At 34.9% G+C, this 19,888-nt stretch overlaps 1 protein-coding gene across 7 annotated transcripts in view; it reads left to right on the top strand.

Moving 5' to 3' along the window:
* Window positions 1-19,888, top strand: part of NUP98 (nucleoporin 98 and 96 precursor) — a gene marked incomplete at its 3' end in the record, with an annotated part of 99,637 nt that overhangs the window by 36,308 nt on the left and 43,441 nt on the right. For 4 of the 7 annotated variants that reach the window (XM_084894153.1, XM_084894152.1, XM_084894151.1 and 1 more), the window contains exons 11-13: window positions 2,783-2,875; window positions 18,115-18,248; window positions 19,345-19,532. In XM_084894153.1, the coding sequence (XP_084750279.1) occupies window positions 2,783-2,875; window positions 18,115-18,248; window positions 19,345-19,532 (415 nt within the window). Of the gene's footprint in view, window positions 1-2,782; window positions 2,876-11,528; window positions 11,670-18,114; window positions 18,249-19,344; window positions 19,533-19,888 lie in introns of all 7 variants that reach the window. The other 3 variants (XM_084894150.1, XM_084894149.1, XM_084894148.1) reach the window with 1 other exon arrangement.

The raw sequence follows: 19,888 nt of genomic DNA, 5'->3' as shown, positions 1-19,888 counted from the left end.
AAATATCGATGAGAGAGAAACATTAATCAGCTGCCTCCTGCACACCCCCCACCGGGGATGTGCCCGCAACCAAAGTACATGCCCTTGATCGAAATCGAACCTGGGACCCATGAGTCTACAGGCCGATGCTCTATCCACTGAGCAAAACCTGTTATGGCATTTCTTGCCTTTTTGATGTTAGCCATTCTAACTGTTGTGAGGTGGTAATTAATGTGGTTTTGATTTGCATTTTACTGGAAATTAATGATGTTGAACACCTTTTTTTGTGTACCCGTTAGCCAAATCTAAAATGTCTATTCAGATTCTCTGCCCATTTTCTAATCAGATTTTTTTTGCTGTTGAGTTGAATTAGTTCTTCATGTATTTTGGATACGGCATTTCCCTGAAAATAAGACATCCTCCTAAAATAAGACCTAGCGCATGGAAAGATAAGACATCCCCTGAAAATAAGACCTAGCGCAACTTTGGGAGAAAAAATTAATATAAGACACTGTCTTATTTTCGAGGAAACATTTATTCAGATGTATGATCTGCAAATATTTTCTCCGATGTAGTAGTAGGTTGCCTTTCATTTTACTGATGATTTCCTTTGCTGTATAGAAACTTTTTAGTTTGATGTTGTCCCACTTGATTATTTTTGCTTTTGTTGCCTTTGCTTTTGGTGTCAGATCCAAAAAATCATCACCAAGACAGATTTCAGGTGCTTTCTTATAGGAATTAGTTGGTTTCAGGTCTTGTGTTTTAAGTCTTTTTAAATCCATTTTGTGTATGGTGTAAGATAGTGGTCCAGTTTGATTCTTTTGCATGTGGCTGTCCAGTTTTCCCAATATCATTCATTAAAAGAGACTATACTTTTCCATTTGTATATTCTTGATTCCTTTGTCATAAATTAATTGATAATTAAGTAATTGTTCTTAATTTTAAAAATTGTTTGAAATGACAGAGGTGATAAACTTGTCAGTAAGAATCTGAGGAAATGTGTGGTATAAACAGTGTAAGTTGGGACTTATTTCCCTCCTGTGGGTTTGAGGTAGTTCATAAATATTTTGTTTTCTGCTGTTTATGAGTATGGATGATACTTTCTGGTTAAATTTTTAACTCAAAAAGAATATCTCCAAGTACGTTTTTTTCCTTAGATATAGTTTTATTGATTTCAGAAAGGAATGGAGAGGGTAATAAAAACATCAGTGATGTTTTATTACCCAAATATTTTTGACATTTTGCAAGGTTGCTGCCTCCTGCTGCCCCCTACTGGTGATTGAGCCTGCAATATGGGCATGTGCTCTGACCCAGAATCAAACTGGGACCTCCTGGCTCATAGGTATACAAAAAACCACTGAGCCATGCCAGCCAAGCCATTTTTTTTTTTTCTTCTAAAAGAATTGATTGTACTTGAGTAAGCAGTACTCCGTTTTTGTAGCAATGCTGTTAATTAGCACAATTAAAAAGATTTAATGAGTGTGTGAATTAAATGTATTGAGATGAAGTCAGATTACTGCTTGGATTTTTAAATGACTGTAGAAATATGTTCTCAAATTGTATAAATTCTTCAACTTTTTTTCTTAATCCTTTTCATTGAGATAATAATCCAGCTATTGATCTTACAGTGTATAATCTTAGTAGGGGATACTGTAATACATTCCAAGATACTCTGTTTATTCTGTAAATCTTTTATATTTGTTCCTCTTTATGATATCTTTAAAAAAGACTTTTACCAACAAGGTTTGCTGGCCAATCATTGAATGTTGTTTTCCTCTTATGAAAGACATTAATGATATGTTCATTAGGTTTTTTGTTATGTAGCTCCACAAAGAGTGGGGAAACAGTGTTGACATATTTGAACAAAAGAGAAATAATAGCAGTAATGTGATGTAGGTGTGTTTGTGGGAGAACTGTGGAATTTACAGGGGCATTAGGATTTTTCTAAATGATGGGTCATAGTGAAGGAGGGTGGTTTATACAACTCTCCATTATCTCTTTGAAACAATTCAATTCAAGAAGTTTGAGTGGTTATTGTCTTTTTAATATCAGCTAGCTGAGTACTTGAGTGCTTCTATGAGCTGATTGAATATGACACCATTAAAGCTTCTCATGTGTGATCAGCCACTTATTATCATCCATATAACATCCATTTGTTCAAAACAAAAGTTGCTTCACAGAGTTTTTATTTTTATTTTTTTAACACATTTTTATTGATTTCAGAGAGGAAGGGGGAGGGATAGAGAGATAGAAACATCAATGATGAAAATCATTGATTGGCTGCCTCCTGCACAACCCCTACACAACCCAGGCATGTGCTCTTGGCCAGAATTGAACCTCAGACTCTTCAGTCCACAGACCAACACTCTTACCTACTGAGCCAAACCAGCTAGGGTGCTTAAGAGATTTATAAGTAATTTTCTCTTAACAAGAACCTTTAGATTCAGTAAAGTTAATTTGTTGCTATCTTATTTTTTATTGAAAGTTTAAGGGAATGAGTTTTTCTTTTAATAATCATGAGACATAGGTTGAAGACTTTGAGCCTTACAAAAGTAATGTTTCCCCAGCTCAAGCACAATCACTTTGCTTTTAAAAATTGGATATTATCCTATATTGAATTGGTATTTCAAGGCTGAAATGTATTAATAGGGAGTCTTGTAGTATTAGTAAGTTAGCCTACCATTAGGATACCTACTGTAAGGATGTAAAACTTAGGGTCAAACTGCTTTGCATTAAAGTCCCTTGTGTAAGAAAGTGAGAGTTGTATTTAAAGTACAATCCACTCATTCTTTTGTCTTTCTAGGTTTTGGCACAAATACCAGTGGGAATAGTATTTTTGGAAGTAAACCAGGACCTGGGACTCTGGGAACTGGGCTTGGTACAGGATTTGGAACAGGTAAGGAATTGTACCATGAGACTTAGGAAGTAATAATTTTGGCTGTCTAATTGTTGGAACTTAAGACTTGAATTTAATCAGATGCCTGGAAATTAGAGGTCTAAATTTTCATTTTTACCAATGGATTTATAATATATTACCAGCAGTTATGATTTGCCAGACTTTAAAACGTTGACACATTTTTCTTATGCTCCCTTTCTATAAAATGTTTCTTCTGACAGTCTTGGTCTATCTGGGGTTTTCAGTGTGTAATGCAAGACTTGTTAATAGGATGACCTTTTAAAAAAATATATTTTATTTAATTTTTTATAGAGAGGAAGGGATAGGGATAGAGAGTTAGAAACCTCAATGAGAGAGAATCATCTATAAGCTGCCTCCTGCACAATCCCCATTGGGGATTGAGTCTGCAACCAAGGCACATGCCCCTAACTGGAATCAAACCCGGAACTTTCAGTCCTCGGGCCGATGCTCTATCCACTGAGCTAAACAGCCAAGGGCTAGGGTGACATTTTTAACTCTTGGTTCCCTTGTGTTGCCTTTGTGACCTTGGGCTGTTTATTGAGTAAGCTTTATTACCAAATGTTCTGATTTTTTGTAAAGTCTATGCATACTTTTCTTTTGCTTTTTAAAAAATTTTATAATTTAATCTTTATTGTTCAGATTATTACAATTGTTCCTCTTTTTTCCCCCCATAGCTTTCCTCCACACGGTTCCCACCCTACCCTCTGCCCTTACCCTTGGCCCCACTGTCCTCATCCATAGGTGTATGATTTTTGTCCAGTCTTCAGCATCCCCTATACCCCTTTCTCCCCCTCCCCCCCCAAAAATTGTCAGTCCACACACCTTCTATGCCCCTGATTCTGTTATATTCACCAGTTTATTCTGTTCATCAGATTTTTTATTCACTTGATTTTTAGATTCACTTGTTGATAGATATGTATTTGTTTTTCATAATTTTTATCTTTACCTTTTTCTTCTTATGCCTCTTTTTAAAGAATTCCTTCCAGCATTTCATATAATACTGGTTTGGTGGTAATGAACTCCTTTAGCTTTTTCTTATCTGTGAACTCTTTGTCTGACCTTCAATTCTGAAAGACAACTTTGCTGGGTAGAGTAATCTTGGTTGTAGACTCTTGCTATTCATTACTTTGAATATTTTTTGCCACTCTCGTCTGACTTGCATAGTTTCTGTTGAGAAATCAGCTGACAATCGTATGGGTGCTCCCTTGTAGATAACTTTTTCTCTTGCTGCTTTTAATACTTTCTATTTGTTTTTTGCCATTGGCATTTTAATTATGATGTGTCTTGGTGTGGTCCTCTTTGGATTCCTTTTGTTTGGAGTTCTCTGTGTTTCCTGGACTTGTAAGTCTATTTCTTTTTTGCCATTGGCATTTTAATTATGATGTGTCTTGGTGTGGTCCTCTTTGGAGTCCTTTTGTTTGGAGTTCTCTGTGTTTCCTGGACTTGTAAGTCTATTTCTTTCATCAGGTGGGGAAGTTTTCTGTCATTATTTCTTCAAATAGGTTTTCCATATCTTGTTCTCTCTCTCTTCTTCTGGCACCCCCATAATTCTGATGTTGGTATACTTGAAAATGTCCCAGAGTCTCCTTACACTATCTTTATATTTTTGGATTTTTTTCTTTTTGTTTTTTCAGTTGAGTGTTTTTTGCTCCTTTGTATTTCAAATCTTTGATTTGTTTCTTGGGATCCTCTAGTCTGCTGTTAGATCTCTGTATAATATTTTTTATTTCAGTCAGTGTACGTTTAATTTCTAGTTGGTCCTTTTTCATATCTTTGAGGGTCTCACTAAATTTATCGGCCTTTTCTAGAAAATTCTTGAAAAACCTTATAACCGTGGTTTTGAACTCTATATCCTGTCGTTTGCTTTCCTCCATTTCTTTCATTTGTGATCTGTTTCTTTTTCTCCACATTTTGGCTGCTTCCCTGCGTTGATAGAGTGGCTTTATGTGTTAGGTGTCCTATGGGGCCCAGTGGCTCAGCGTCCCACAGTCACCCGAGGTGGACACTCTTGGTGCACCCCTTTGTGAGCTGAGTGCACAGTTTTATTGTAGTTAGGCCTTGATTGTTGTTGGTATCACTGGGAGGAATTGACCTCCAGGCCAATTGGCTGTTAGGAACAGCTGTGTCTATGCTGAGATAACTGTGCCGGAGACATCCTTATGAGACAAGACTTGCAAAAGCCTCTGTGCTCAGCTTGGATGGGATGGAATCTCAGGGTGGAGCAGACAGCATTTGTTTCCCCATTAGCCCTGCCCTAAGAGGCCCCTGGGTTTTAGTGTCCCGCAGTAATCACTTCAAGCACCTCTGAAAGCCGCCCTTGAATTTCACCTGCTGCCAGACAGTCCAGTTTCTTCCTGAATGAGTCTGGGTCCCCAGAGTCTTGCCCAGATCTGGAGTTCAGTGCAGTCAGGAGCTTTTGTCTCCCTCCCATTTGAGAAAGGCAGCCGTGCACTCAGTTGCCTGCCCTCTTCATGCACGACTCAGTACCTCTGTTTTTTTGCAGCTCCTCTGAGTCTCAGGGTGCTTTCCTCTTTCCTTCTAGTTGTAGAATTTCCACTCAGCCAGCTTACCTGTGGTTCTGGATGATGTTCGTTTTGTCTTTTAGTTGTAGTTTTGAAATTGTTGTGCGAGGCTGCAGTTTAGGTGTTTACCTATGCCACCATCTTGGTTTCTCTCCTGTGCATACTTTTCAATTCTTTTCACTTTGATACAAGAGCTGCAATGTCACACCTTTGTGTTTACTCCTGCTGTTGATAAATTTTTTTTCAGTGTCTTTGAAGACATTGACCCTTCCTCCTGCCTGGCTGCTTTAAACAATGGAGAAGTGGTGGCTGTCATAAAATGAATAAATGTTTTAACATGTACAGTTCAACAATGTTGTTTAAGCATATAATTATGCCTTCTTTTCCAATTCATCTGACCATGGGTATGGTCATTTACTTCTATTACCATTTATTTCCATTGGTCTTTGCTTCCACTGACCAGTTATTTATGGTCTTTGCTTCTATGTGCTGATTGTTTGTCATCCTTTTTAATAAAATATTTTATACTCTATGAACTGTTTCTTTTTTTTTTTAATAGAAGATATAAGTGCTTGTAAAAAATTTTTCAGCAATATAGTAGTATCATGAAAACTACATATTTCAGTTGTGAAGTATAGCTGTAGAAAGTTTGGCATGTATCTTGTCAGACCCCTTTAAATACATTTTTCAAATGTGCTTAAATATATATACACATATACAGGCTTTTTTTGTTGTATTTTTCAATGGAAACTATATTCTACATGAGTGCTTTTTTAAGCCAATGATGAAATACAGTAAGTAGTTGAATATGGTATTAATGTGGCTGCAATTAGCATTTAAAATATTTATGTGTGTGTATATATATATATATATATTATTGATTTCAGAGAGGAAGGGGGAGAGAGAGCAATAGAAACATTAGTGATGAGAGAGAATCATCAATCAACTGTCTCCTGAACATCCCCTAATGGGAATCAAGCCTGCAAACCAGGCACTTTCCCTGGCTGGGAATCAGTCCATGACCTCCTGATTCATAGGTTGATGCTCAACCACTGAGCAACACCAGCTGGGTGCAATTAGCATTTTTAAAAAATTAACTGGAATTTTAATAAAATTATTATACAAAGGTTAACTATTGTTTTATTTAACTTGTTTTGGTTATATAGTGTTTGAGTGTTCAGGGTCTCAATGTATTTCGTATTATGAGCTGCAGTCAAAATGTTTCAAACTGTATTCCTTGTTTTCATTTTCCATGACATTTTCGGAATTTTTTTTGTTTGTGTGTTTCATACTCATTTTAAAAGATATATATATTTTATTGATTTCAGAGAGGAAAGGAGAGGGAGAGAGAGATAGAAATATTAATGATAAGAGAATCGTTGACCAGCTGCCTGCTGCATGCCCCCTACTGGGGATCAAGATTGCAATCCGGGCATTGGCTCCCTTCAGTCCACAGGGTGATGCTCTATCTATTGAGCCAGACCAGTTAGGGCCAACTCATTCTTTAAATACAACTCTAGTGTTTTGTGTGTGTATGTGTGTATGTATACTATATACCCATAAATACATACACTGTAATTTAATTTTTCCTTTTTCCATGGACATTTGAGTTACTTGTTATTAGCAATGCATTAATAAAGATCTTTGTGATATAATTTTGTGTGTTAGTATTATATAGGATTGATTCTTAAAATTGGAATTTTGTCAGAAGAGACACAGATTTTTTACATTTTGGTCAATGTTGCTAACAATTTGTCTTCTAAAAAGAATATCAGTTTGCGTTTTTGATCACATTGTATGAAAGTATTCACTTCTTATACCTTTACCATATTTTTGGGCTTTTTCATCTTTGCATGCATCATAGTGAAAATTGGTATATTGTAATTTGCACTTCACTGATAAACGGTGAAGGATATCCTTATGTATGTTTACTGGCCATTTTAATCTTTGAATTTCCTATTCCATAATATGTGATCATTGTTTCTTAATTTATTCCTGGGAGTGCTTTATATTTTGTGGATATTAATTCTGTTTGGTTATATGACAGCTTCATTTGAGCTTTTAAACTTACCTAAATTCTACCACATGTAGAACTAAAAAATTTATTGTACAATGTGATTCCTAAACTTAAGCAGAATATATTCTCTGACATCAATGTTTTCTTTTAATCCCAGAGGAAAAATTAGCTTTGGTATGGTCAAATTGAGAGTTTTTCCCCAGGGTAGTTTTGACACTAGACAGGTTAGTAACCACAATGCCAGGGTAAGATGCTTCTCTAATGTCTGTTACAGATATTTCCACCAAGTCTTTATTTTACCTTTTCTTGTTACCTTATACAAGTCTTATTTTTATGTGGCTCAAAATTGTCATTCTTTCCTCTTTGGCTTTTTGGTCTTGCAGGTTATGATTAGCAGTGCCTTCCCTCGTAGGCCAAGATTATAAACTGTTCTATTGCCTCTTTTGTGATGCTTTTGTCTTCTATTCTACTGTAACGTAATATCTCAGCCTTTTTATTAGTTTGAATATATTTTGTTTTTCTTAAAGAGTTCTACTTTACAAACGGTGAACTGCATTTTTATTAACTGTTATATATTCTTCATTCATGCCTTGTTTTCATAAACTGAAAGGTAAATAGAATTAATAAAAAATTTTAAACCCCAACCTTAGCAGCAGATCATATAGGGAAATAATTATAAGTATCGCCAAGCTTATGCTATTGGAATTCTTTGATGATTGATTGCACCTGCTAAAACAGATTTTTTAGCTTTGAGAGGAATGTGTCTGGAGACTACTGTATATAAACTTCCACATTCATGAATTCTGCATTTCATGGTATCATAAGTAGAATAACACTGTAGCTTTGAGCTGAGTTTTGGGGAGGCATTAGGTAAATCAGTATTCCTGTGCAGCTTCTTGTTTTCAGTGATGGAGATTCAAACTCATACCTCAAAAGAAGTAAATTTTCCTGTAACATAGGCCTTTGCCTACTTCATGAGTAGTTGACTAGAAATATGAAATATACATATATATATATATATAAGATTTGATGCACATTTAGATTTAAGTGATCAATCAATAGAAAATATTTTATATTTGGCATGTGATTAAAGTGCCCTTCCCCATTTGCTTCGATGAAGGAACTCATTAAATCATGGCATATCAGTTTCTTCATTGTGACATTAACTATCAACATTATCAGTAGCATGCCATTTTCTTGGTAATTCCTTAGTAGTAATATTAAGAAGTTGAAGTACTTAAAGTTTCCTATGAAGTAATAGTTTAAGGGTACAACTAATAAAGTGAATAGTTATACTAAGATATACACAGAAAAATCTACTCCATGCTAATAGATACCATAGGTAAAATTAAATTATAAAATTTAGAAGATTTCAAAACGAATATAATCATTTTCACTTTTTTGTGAAGTTTCTAGACTCAATATTACTATGGTGCCCCCATGTATCTTCCTTATGACTCCTCCACCTAATCATAAATACAGAACATTTCATAAATTGACATTATCATACTCAAGAATATCATTAAGCATAAAGAGCTGTACACATATAATATCTTAACAAAAAAAATTTAAAAAAAGAGACAGAGCTGGGTAAAATATATCTTTCCCTTGATAAATTCTAATAGTATGCAGGCCATTTTATGATAGTCGCTTTCCAGGTCACATGAACCTCTCAGTATCTTTTTATACTTTTGTGGGTTATTGAAATATAGTGGTTTTTTTTAAAGATTGTTTCTTGGTTCTTTATTCATAGCTGCTGCAAAGGTAAGGGAAATACCCATTCAGAACAGACATTTTAATCCATTTTATTTGTTTGTGGATTTCATCTAAATTTTTATTTGGGGGTAAAGATGTGTTTGCTACCTAGAAGAATAAAGAATCCTGAAATTTGGCCAATAACTATGTCCTTTGAGAGAGTAATATAGTTTTAGTTTTTCTTAGAATTTTCACCAAATTCTAATGGTTTAGGATTTAGTCTCTGTTTCAGAATAGGATTTTTAAGGTGAAACAATCCCATTGCTACATTGTTTTCTTCTTATTGTGAATGAGATTGGACCAGTTAGGGATATTTTGCCATCTAGTAGTCACCCTATTTTATCGTGTGAATTTTCTGAGTATAAACTTTCTATCCCCCCCCCCCTTTTTTTTTTTTTATGATTTCAAAGCAGTTCCCATTTGATATTTTTAACTTTCAATTGTTACTTTTTTTTATTTTAAAATATATATTTTATTGATTTTCTTACAGAGAGGAAGGGAGAGAGATAGAGAGCTAGAAACATCGACCAGCTGCCTCTTGCACCCCCCCCACCGGGGACGTGTCCGCAACCAATGTACATGCCCTTGACCGGAATTGAACCTGGGACCTTTTAGTCCGCAGACCGACGCTCTACCACTGAGCCAAACTGGTTTTGGCATCAATGGTTACATTTAAAATTTTTTTTTCTATTATTTTTAAAAATATATTTTATTGATCCTTTTTACAGAGAGGAAGGGAGAGAGATAGAAAGCTAGAAATACTGATGAGAGAGAATCATCGACCAGCTACTTCCTGCACATCCCCTGCCGGGGATGTGCCCGCAACCAAGGTACATGCCCTTGACCTCCATCGAACCTAGGACCCTTCAGTCCGCAGACTAACGCTCAGTCTATCCATTGAGACAAACTGGTTTCGGCTTAAACTATTTTAGTGATTTTCCTGGTAACCCATATCTCTGTCAAGATGTGTTGATGGCCCAGCCAGTGTTGCTCAGTGGTTCAGCATTGACTAGTGAACAAGGAGGTCACAGTTCGATTCCTAGTCAAGCATATGCTGGTGTTGTAGGCTTGATGCCCAGTGTGGAGTGTGCAGGAGGCAGTTAATCGATGATTCTCATCATTGATGATTCTCATCATTGATGTTTCTCTCTCTCCCTTCTTCTCTGAAATCAATAAAAACATTAAAAAAAAAACAAAACACAAAAGATATGTTGATGCTTTAGATCAGGGGTTGGGAACCTTTATCCTATCAAGGGCCATTGAGATATTTATAACATCATTCACGTGCCATACAAAATTACCAACTTAAAAATTAGCCTATCATATTTGGTAAAACATTTAATTAACATACTCCTAATGTCTTGGCAGGGCCAAATCAATTATTGATTTCATGGGCGGTATGTTCCCCATCTTGCTTTAGAAGGAACTTTAGATCTTCCAAATTGCCAATAACTTTTTGAGGAGGAGGAGGAGATGGAAATCCTTTAAATAATATATGCCAATAACTTATTCTAAATAACTGAATTCTCCCTATTTAATACTTTAAATACCATTTCTGACAAGATCCATAAGTTAAGAATTATTTGGCTTTAAAATATTACACGTTTTGCAATGGGTTTCCCTCTGAAAATGAGTTTTGTGTTTTTGTTGTTAATCCTCACCCATGGATATTTTTTCCATTGATTTTTTTTTTTTAATGGAAGTGAAGGGGAAAGACAGAGAGAGGCACATCGATTGGTTGCCTGTCACATGTGCCCAGGGATCAAGCCTGCAAACACATGCCCTTGACCGAAATCGAACCCATGAACCTTCAGTCCTTGGGCTAATGCTCTAACTACTAAGCAAGCTGGCTAGGGTGAAAATAAGTTCTTAATTCCACCTGATTTGATTCTCTTTAGTAATCTTATCACAAGGTATTTAGCTTTTTTAAAAATTAAATCTTTATTCATTTAGTTTTTTTATAAAAGTCTAAAGTTAATAGTTCCTACTTCCAGGCTTATAAAGATTAAATGAGATGATACTAGTTATTATTTAAAGAGTGTTAAGATCTACCATCTACTTGCTTAATATGTGTTTATTTGCTTTAAATCTTAGGATAAATATTTAAGTTTTGTGTTATCTTATAGTTGAGGAAACAATACAGAGGTTAAATATTTTGCTTATGATATTTATAATGTACTCAGCACAGTGCATGGCATATTTACTAAATTGGGTCTTTTGTTGAATGGTCAACAAATTATGAATTTTCCAAATGTATTATATTTTTAAGTAACTGGCCTTTGGTACAACATTCAAAGGATCTCCTGTGGCGCATTTTTCTTTCCTCTTGTCTCCATAGCTCTTGGTGCTGGACAGGCATCTTTGTTTGGGAACAACCAACCTAAGATCGGAGGGCCTCTTGGTACAGGAGCCTTTGGGGCCCCTGGATTTAATACCTCGACAGCCACTTTGGGCTTTGGAGCCCCCCAGGCTCCAGTAGGTAAGTTTCAGTCACTTTAGAAGGCTTTTCTTAGTTTATTTCTTGCTAATACTTAACTTGCTGACCTGATTTCACATTTTTCCTCCATTCCATCCTTAACAAAAAAGTACAGGCATACATGTCATTGAATAATTATGTAGTGCAGAAGGACTTGTAGTAGATCATGGTCATTCTTTCTTCCCCATTCTCAGACCTACTCACCCAAAGAAACCACTTTTGTTATAGCTTTAAATTAATTTGGTATATAATTAGTTCATATTTCTGAATGAGGTGCTATATTGCTGTGTTTTGCTTTAAATATAAGTAAATGTAAATTGTTAATGATAGATGAAAATTTAGCTCATTTATCACCTGTGTTTTTTTTTATGTATTTCTCCCAATATAATGTTTACTAAATTCCCCTTTTAGTTATACATTTGAAGTGTTTATCATACTTCATTTGAATAACCCTTCACAGTTTTTACGGTAATTGCCTCCCATCTTTATTAATGTTCCTAATTTAAAATTAAGTTTTTAACATATATATATATATATATATATCAATATATCTATATCTATATCTATATATCTATATCTATATATCTATCTATATATATATATATATATTTTTTTTTTTTTTTTTTTTTTAAATATGTTTTATTGATTTCTTACAGAGAGGAAGGGGGAGAGAGAGAGAGAGAGAGAGAGAGAGAGAGCCAGAAATGTCAATGAGAGAGAAACATCGATCAGCTGCCTCTTGCACACCCCCTACCGGGGATGCGCCTGCAACCGATGTACATGCCCTTAACTGGAATCGAACCTGGGACCTTTCAGTCCGCAGACCGATGCTCTACCATTGAGCCAAACCGGTTTTGGCAACTTTAAAGACAGTATGTTTTACCAGAAAGGAAAAATTGATACCACCTACCATAGAGATAGATAGATGGATTGATAGTTTAAATTAATCTTCAGTGCTTCATAACCTATGTACCATGTTTTGAGAAGCCCTTGCAGATTATATTTATTTTAATTTCTGTAAAAATGGAGGATAGTATTTCTTGACTCCCCTTGGTTAAATAAGAATATTAGTGCCCGTCCTTTCCTTTTCTCTCTCTTTTTTTTGCTGTCTTTATATTTTTATATTAACAATATTGATAATATGTTTTGTTTTTAGTTATTACTCTATTCCCTTCTTTGGGTAAGGCATAGAAGTTGCAAATGAACACATTTATTATAACTATGAAAACATTGCTACCCAGCCAAGTACTCCTTTCTCATCTATCCTTTCCTGAGATTTCTGATCCTTTTTCCCTTGCATTACCAGCCCTTATTGTCTTCCCAAACTAGTCCAAATTCTTAAGGATGGTCTAGAATTCTTTTATTCCAGAATACTTCATTCTTTGATCCATATGTCTTCTACAGCAATATGAACTCTGATTATTCCCTAGGCCTTCAGTATTGCTCTGGCATATTCCCTTCTACTTAGTGGGCACTGCTGTGTCCTGGATATAGGATTTTCCTCTTTATTTCCTGAGTTTTCTGGAATATAATTTCAAGTAAAATATGTATGAAAGGTAAACTGACTACTTACAGGTTTAAAAATACTTTTATTTGTTTCTCACACATTAATGTTATGGAATTTTGGTGTGAAAGTAATTTGCTCTCAGAACTTTTGCTGTATTCCTTCTTGCATTAATCATTACTGATGAGAAGTCTAATGCCTTTCTGATTTTTGAGACTTGTTCCTCAACTCCCACAAACATTTAGGGTTGCCCTTTGTCCTGATATTTCAGGGATCTGCTTAGATCTTTTCTATCATAATGCTTTGGTTTGTTGTGGTGGTGGTGTTTTTCTAGATTCTTCAATGTCTTTCTAATCTAAATCATCAGCTTTTCATAATTTTTTTTTTTTTTAAATATATTTTTTATTGATCTTTTAGAGAGAGGAGGAGAGAGGGATAGAGAGCTAGAAACGTCGATGAGAGAGAAACATCGACCAGCTGCCTCTTGCACACCCCCTCCCGGGGATGTGCCCGCAACCAATGTACATGCCCTTGACCGGAATCGAACCCGGGTCCTTTCAGTCCGCAGACTGACGCTCTACCGCTGAGCCAAACCAGTTTCGGCAGCTTTTCATAATTTTATTTTTATGTATTTTATAATTTTTTAATCCTCACCCAAGGATATGTTTTTATTGTGTGTGTTTTTGTTTTGAGAGAGAAAGAAACAAACATACGTTGATTGGTTGCCCTGTACAAACCTCCTGCAACTTCAGTATGTATCCTGACCAGGAATCTGAACCCGCAACCTGTATGGGATGATGCTCCCAACCAACTGAGCCACTGGCCAGGGATGGTTTTTTTTTTCTTTCTTTTTTTTAATTGTATTTTTAAAATATATTTTTATTGACTCAGAGAAGAAGGGAGGGGGAGAGAGAGATAGAAACATTAATGATGAGAGAGAATCATTGATTGGCTGCCTCCTGCACACCACCTACTGGGGATCAAGCCTGTGACTACCTTCTGGTTCATAGGTTGATGCTCAACTGCTTAAGCCATTTGGGCTGGTCTTTGTTTTTATATTTTACATGTAAAAAATCTTGTTCCTTGAAAGTTTCTTTTTTAAATCATCTGGTTCTTAGATATAATTTTTTCTTGGAACTCTGAATTTGTTAATAGGCATTAATTAATTAATTAATTAATTTATTTTTTTAATGCTAAAGTTGATCCTAATGTTTGCACAGGTTCTCTTGTTCTTTAATTCCTCAGGATTATTTTCGTTTTGGTCTTATTCTTTAATGCATTGTGACTTTTCCCATTTATATTAAGAATAGAATAATAGCCATAGCTGGTTTGGCTCAGTGGATAGAGTGTTGGCCTGCAAACTGAAAGGTCCCAGGTTCTATTCCGATCAAGGGCACATGCCCCCATTGTGGGCTCGATCCCCAGTGGGGGACTTGCAGGAGGCAACTAATCAATGATTCGCTCTCATCATGGATGTTACTATCTTTCCCTCTTCCCTCCTCTCTGAAATCAATAAAAATAAATTTTTAAAAAAATAATAAAAGGCTCACTAGCTACTTATTGGGTAGATCTTGTTTACCAGTAGGTTTCACTTTAAGGTAACTAGTCCAGGAACCAATTATTTTCCAAGGGTCCTCTAAAGGTCAGCTCTGGGATGAGGTAACCACTCAAACTGGTTGCTCTTGTTCTTTCCATGTGTCAACTTGGTTTCATCAGAGGCACACACTTTGATATTTTGTTCTGTCTGTTGTGCCTCAGGAATTAGGAGGAGGAGGATGTAGTTGTTTTGTATGTATTATAATTTCTCATCTGCTCATGTGTTAACTTGGTTTCATCAGAGGCACAAACACACTAATATTTTTGCCTATCTGTTGAGCATCAAGCATAAGGTGAGGATGGTGGTGGTGTTTTGTACATATTATATTTTCTCATCTCATCATTTACTACTTTACTAATTCTTTGTAAATATGGGTTATATAGATATATTTCAAATTTTTTTTTAAACCATAGGTCTTATTTAGGTCTTTGAAAAGAGCAGGAGTGAATTAAAACTCTAATTGATCTCTGTGTGAACATTCAATCAGCTTTACCATTAAAAATGATATTTTCTTTTTCTTATTTTTATTTTCAAAAGAAGCTGGTAGCATAAATATCATAGCTAACCTGCCATTTTTACGTGGATAGCTTTCTGAATGGTTTTTAATAATCATATATTTTAAAATGTTTTTTTCCTATTATAGTTTACATTCAATATTTTGTATTAGTTTCAGGTGTACAGCATAGTGGATAGACATTCATATTTTTTTACAAAGTGTTTCTTGCCAAAAAGCCCCCCACAAAAAACAAAGTGTTCCTTGCCCCCAACCCCTAAAAGTTCTAGTAACTTGCTGGCATCATGCATAGTTATTCAGTATTATTGACTATATTCCCATGACTGTTTTATAAGCTACCTAATATATTTCTCAATTCTTTGACCTTTTTTACCCAGACCCCCAGCCTCCCTCCCCTTGGGCAACTATCAATTTGTTCTCTGTATCCCATCTTTTTTCCCAAAGGCAATTAAAAAAATTCTAGCCAAAATTTTAATATTAGAGTTAATGTTATTGTTACTGTCCATTTAGAAGTAGTTGTCTTGACTTCTAGAATGCATATCTCTGCATCATAAAATCTGAGTTGGAAGGTGCTTTAGAGTTTGAGCTTCTACCCTTATTGTGGGGAAGTTGCTTACTTAGCAACCTCAGTTAAGGTGCTTTTCTTACGGGTGAGTTTAACCTATTTTGTTCAGATTGTTTAGGAACCAAAACCTGCCTTCAATAGTATTTCTACCTACAGGGGTGTACTTTTATTATCTCCTATAGCTAAGCAAAACCAGTCTGCTACAATTTCTTTGTAGAACTTCATTGTCTTCCTCATAAAGTATTATCAGTTTATTCTTTTCTCAGAGGATTTTTTAAACCTTTTCCTATCTTTTAATCATTGGTCATGATGTAGTTTTTCCCATATGTTTTCAAATGATTATGATCAGAATTGAATATAACACCAAGAGTAGCTTAACTAGTGCTTATGCTTCCTTATTCTCTTATATTTGCTAACATAGCAGCTCTTCTTCTCTGTATTTTTAATTGATACAGTTAACAGAAATTTTCATACTTAATCATAAAAATAAAAATATCCTCACATTTTTCTAATTATGTATGAATTTGTTAAAGGAAGTTTTTATTCTTTTGAGTAAAATGATGGGATCAGCTGGTGAAAGTCAATTTTTTCTAATGGGTAATTAATTGGCTCTGAAGTAACAAGCTAACCAGTGAATATTATAGTCCTTAAAAAATATTAAAGCTTTCTTTGGTATCCTTGAATAATCCACAGAATAACACTAAGCTGAGACTGTGTGGCATTGTGTGCCAAAATATACTTTCCTATATTTTTTTGTTACCTGCAGTCTTAAAATGAGTTTAAGATAAGGTGACCAGACATCCCACTTTTGACGGGACAGTCTGGTTACCTTAGTTTAAGAACTTTCTGAATACAGATGATAAACTATATGTTCTTTAAATTGACATTTCCTTTGGGTTTCACAATCCTGAGCAAATTTGTACTCTTTAAATACCAACCTATAGTGCCATAGTATTTAATGAATACACTCAATTTTAAGGAAGCTTGGTTTGATTAGTGTTTTAACTATCTGTTCTGGGTTTCTTGTTATTGCTGCTGCTGTTGTGTGCTTTTTCTTTCTTTTGTATTAAAAATTTCAGAATTTTTTGCTTATGATACTTCTTTAATATGTTGTATTGTCTTATTATATTTTAACTTTGACCTTATTTTTAACACTTATAAAGGAGAAAAGTATTTATACCTCTAAAATGACTTAAGTGTGACTTAATTTCTTTATCAGTCTTCTTGGAAATCTTTATGTTGCAAAGAGATTTCTTCATCAATCAAGGTACAATGCAGATAGTATAGGGCTTTTTGTATTTTGGTTTTTTACTATGTATAATTGTAGATCATTGTTCCTTGTCTGTTCTCTAAATTCTTTGTGACTGATGACATGTTTGTTCTTACACTTTGAAAGAAAATTAGATTAATTGGGTGATTTTTTTTCCTTTTAATTTTTACTTCAATGTAATGCGAGTATTATATGTAAATAATAAACTTGTAAGGACACCTTAACAGCCATTTTATTTTTTGTATGCTGCCTCCTCCTCCTATATTTTTAGTATATATATTTTTAATTCTGGAATTTTTACTTATTAAATTAAATCAAAGATACTTATTTTTACTATGTAACACTTGTTATTATTATGTTATTTTTTTTTTTAAATAACTACTTAACCCACCATGTTGATATATCATGATTTTTATAACTGTTAATGTTGTACATAGATTGTTTCCAAGTATTGGCTATTATATAATGTTCAGTGAATATTTGCATTATCCTTTATTTTGTTTCTTGGTTAATTAAAATCTTGTATTAAATTTCTATGTTTGAAATTATTAGGATGAAAAATGTAAAAACAGTACATGCTATATCTACTGTCAGACTGGTTGTTTTTTTTAGACAGACTATACCAATTTGTAACATTTTTAATGTCAAAGACTAACTCTTTTTATATAACTGTGCCACTGATAGATAATGAGGTAGGTATAAAAATATTTCTTCAAGGTTGTTCTAAGTTACATTTCTTTGATTATTATTAGCAATGAACACCTATGAAAAGTTTTGTATATGTTGTCTTTTATAGCGTGCCTCTTTATATTTTTGGTGTATTAGTTTATTTGATAGTTGGTTTCTTCAGTTTACTTCCCTACTTGCCACCAATAATGTCATTGAGTGAGACTGAACATTTTGAAGACCAAGTCTTCAAAGAGTTTTGAGTTCTCTTGCTAAAAATGCCCTGGATCTTTAGACTAACATTTTGCTTTTTCTTTTCTTTTTGTAAAAAGCTTTGACAGATCCAAATGCCTCCGCTGCCCAGCAGGCTGTTCTCCAACAGCACATCAACAGTCTAACATACTCACCTTTTGGAGACTCTCCTCTCTTCAGGAATCCCATGTTAGACCCTAAGAAGAAAGAAGAGGTAAATTTAAGGGTGTTTCTGTAGAATTTATTTTTAGAGAGAATAAACTAAATATGCAGAATGTCATTTCTTCTTCTTCTTTTTTTTTAATAGGTTTATTGATTTTTTTACAGAGAGGAAGGGAGAGGGATAGAAAGCTAGAAACATCGATGCGATCAGCTGCCTCCTGCACACCCCCTACCAGGGATGTGCCCGCAACCAATGTACATGCCCTTGACCGGAATCTAACCTGGGACTCTTCAGTCCGCAGACAGACGCTCTATCCACTGAGTCAAACCGGTTTTGGCTGTAAATGGTTTTTTAAAGTGACATTAAGGTCCCCATTGTAAAAGGCCATTTGCAAGTGGATAGTTTTCCTTATTAAATCATTCTGTAGCTATGTTTTGAAAATTGGTTCTGGTTTGTTTGGAGTACATAAGACTTAGCTGGAATTCTTTTTTTTTTTTTTTTTTAATTTTTATTTATTAAATTATTATCTGTGTACATATTTTAACATTGCCCCCCCCCCATGCATACCCTCCCTCCCCAGAGTTTTGTGTCCATTGGTTGTACTTATATGCATGTATACAAGTCCTTTGGTTGATCTCTTATCTCCCCCAGATCTCCCTACTCTCCCCGCTGTAATTTTACAGTCTACTTGTTGCTTTACTGTCTCTATATCTATCTTTTGGTTTGTCAGTTTATAATGTTTTTTAATATCCATAAATGAGTGAGGCCATGTGGTATTTCTCTTTCATTGACAGGCTTATTTCACTCAGCATGATGTTCTCTAGTTCTATCCAGGTTGCTGCAAATGATGAGAATTCCTTCTTTTTTATGGCAGCATAGTATTCCATTGTGTAGATGTACCAAAGTTTTTTGATCCAATCATCTGCTGACGGGCACCTAGGGTGTTTCCAGATTCTAGCTATTGTAGACTGTGCTGCTATGAACATAGGGGTTAGCTGGAATTCTTGTTTTCTGGAAGCCAAGACTTTAAGAAGTATCTAGCTGGTTAATAGAGATAAGATTTCCATTCTGGTCTGATTTTTAAGGCCAAAAACCATACATTTGAGTTAATCTAGAACTTTATTTTTTTGATGCTTTTGTTTTTCAGAGATTGAAACCAACAAATCCAGCAGCCCAGAAGGCTCTCACTACACCCACTCATTATAAACTGACACCTCGCCCTGCCACCAGAGTCCGACCAAAGGCTTTACAAACAACAGGCACAGCCAAGTCACAGCTCTTTGATGGACTGGATGATGATGAACCATCCTTAGCCAATGGAGCATTCATGCCCAAGTGAGTTTATTTTTATTAACATAAATTAAGTGTAAAATACAGTTTAGGACAAAAATGGGTTTACAGTCATATGTGAAACAGTTCTTATTACTTATTAATTTGATTATTATACAGTTATTTTTTTATTATTTATTTTATTGATTTTTTTACAGTGAGGAAGGGAGAGGGATAGAGAGTTAGAAACATCAATGAGAGAGAAATATTGATCAACTGCTTCTAGCACACTCTACACTGGGGATGTGCCTGCAACCAAGGTACATGCCCATGACCAGAATCAAACCTAGGACCCTTGAGTCTGCATGCCAATGCTCTATTCACTGAGCAAAACCAGTTAGGGCTACAGTTATTTTTTTTTA

The sequence above is a fragment of the Pipistrellus hanaki genome (assembly GCF_964339955.1).
Source record: "Pipistrellus hanaki genome assembly, chromosome: 9".
In the NCBI taxonomy this organism is placed as follows: Eukaryota; Metazoa; Chordata; class Mammalia; order Chiroptera; family Vespertilionidae; genus Pipistrellus; species Pipistrellus hanaki.
This window is presented reverse-complemented; position numbering and strand designations above follow the sequence as displayed.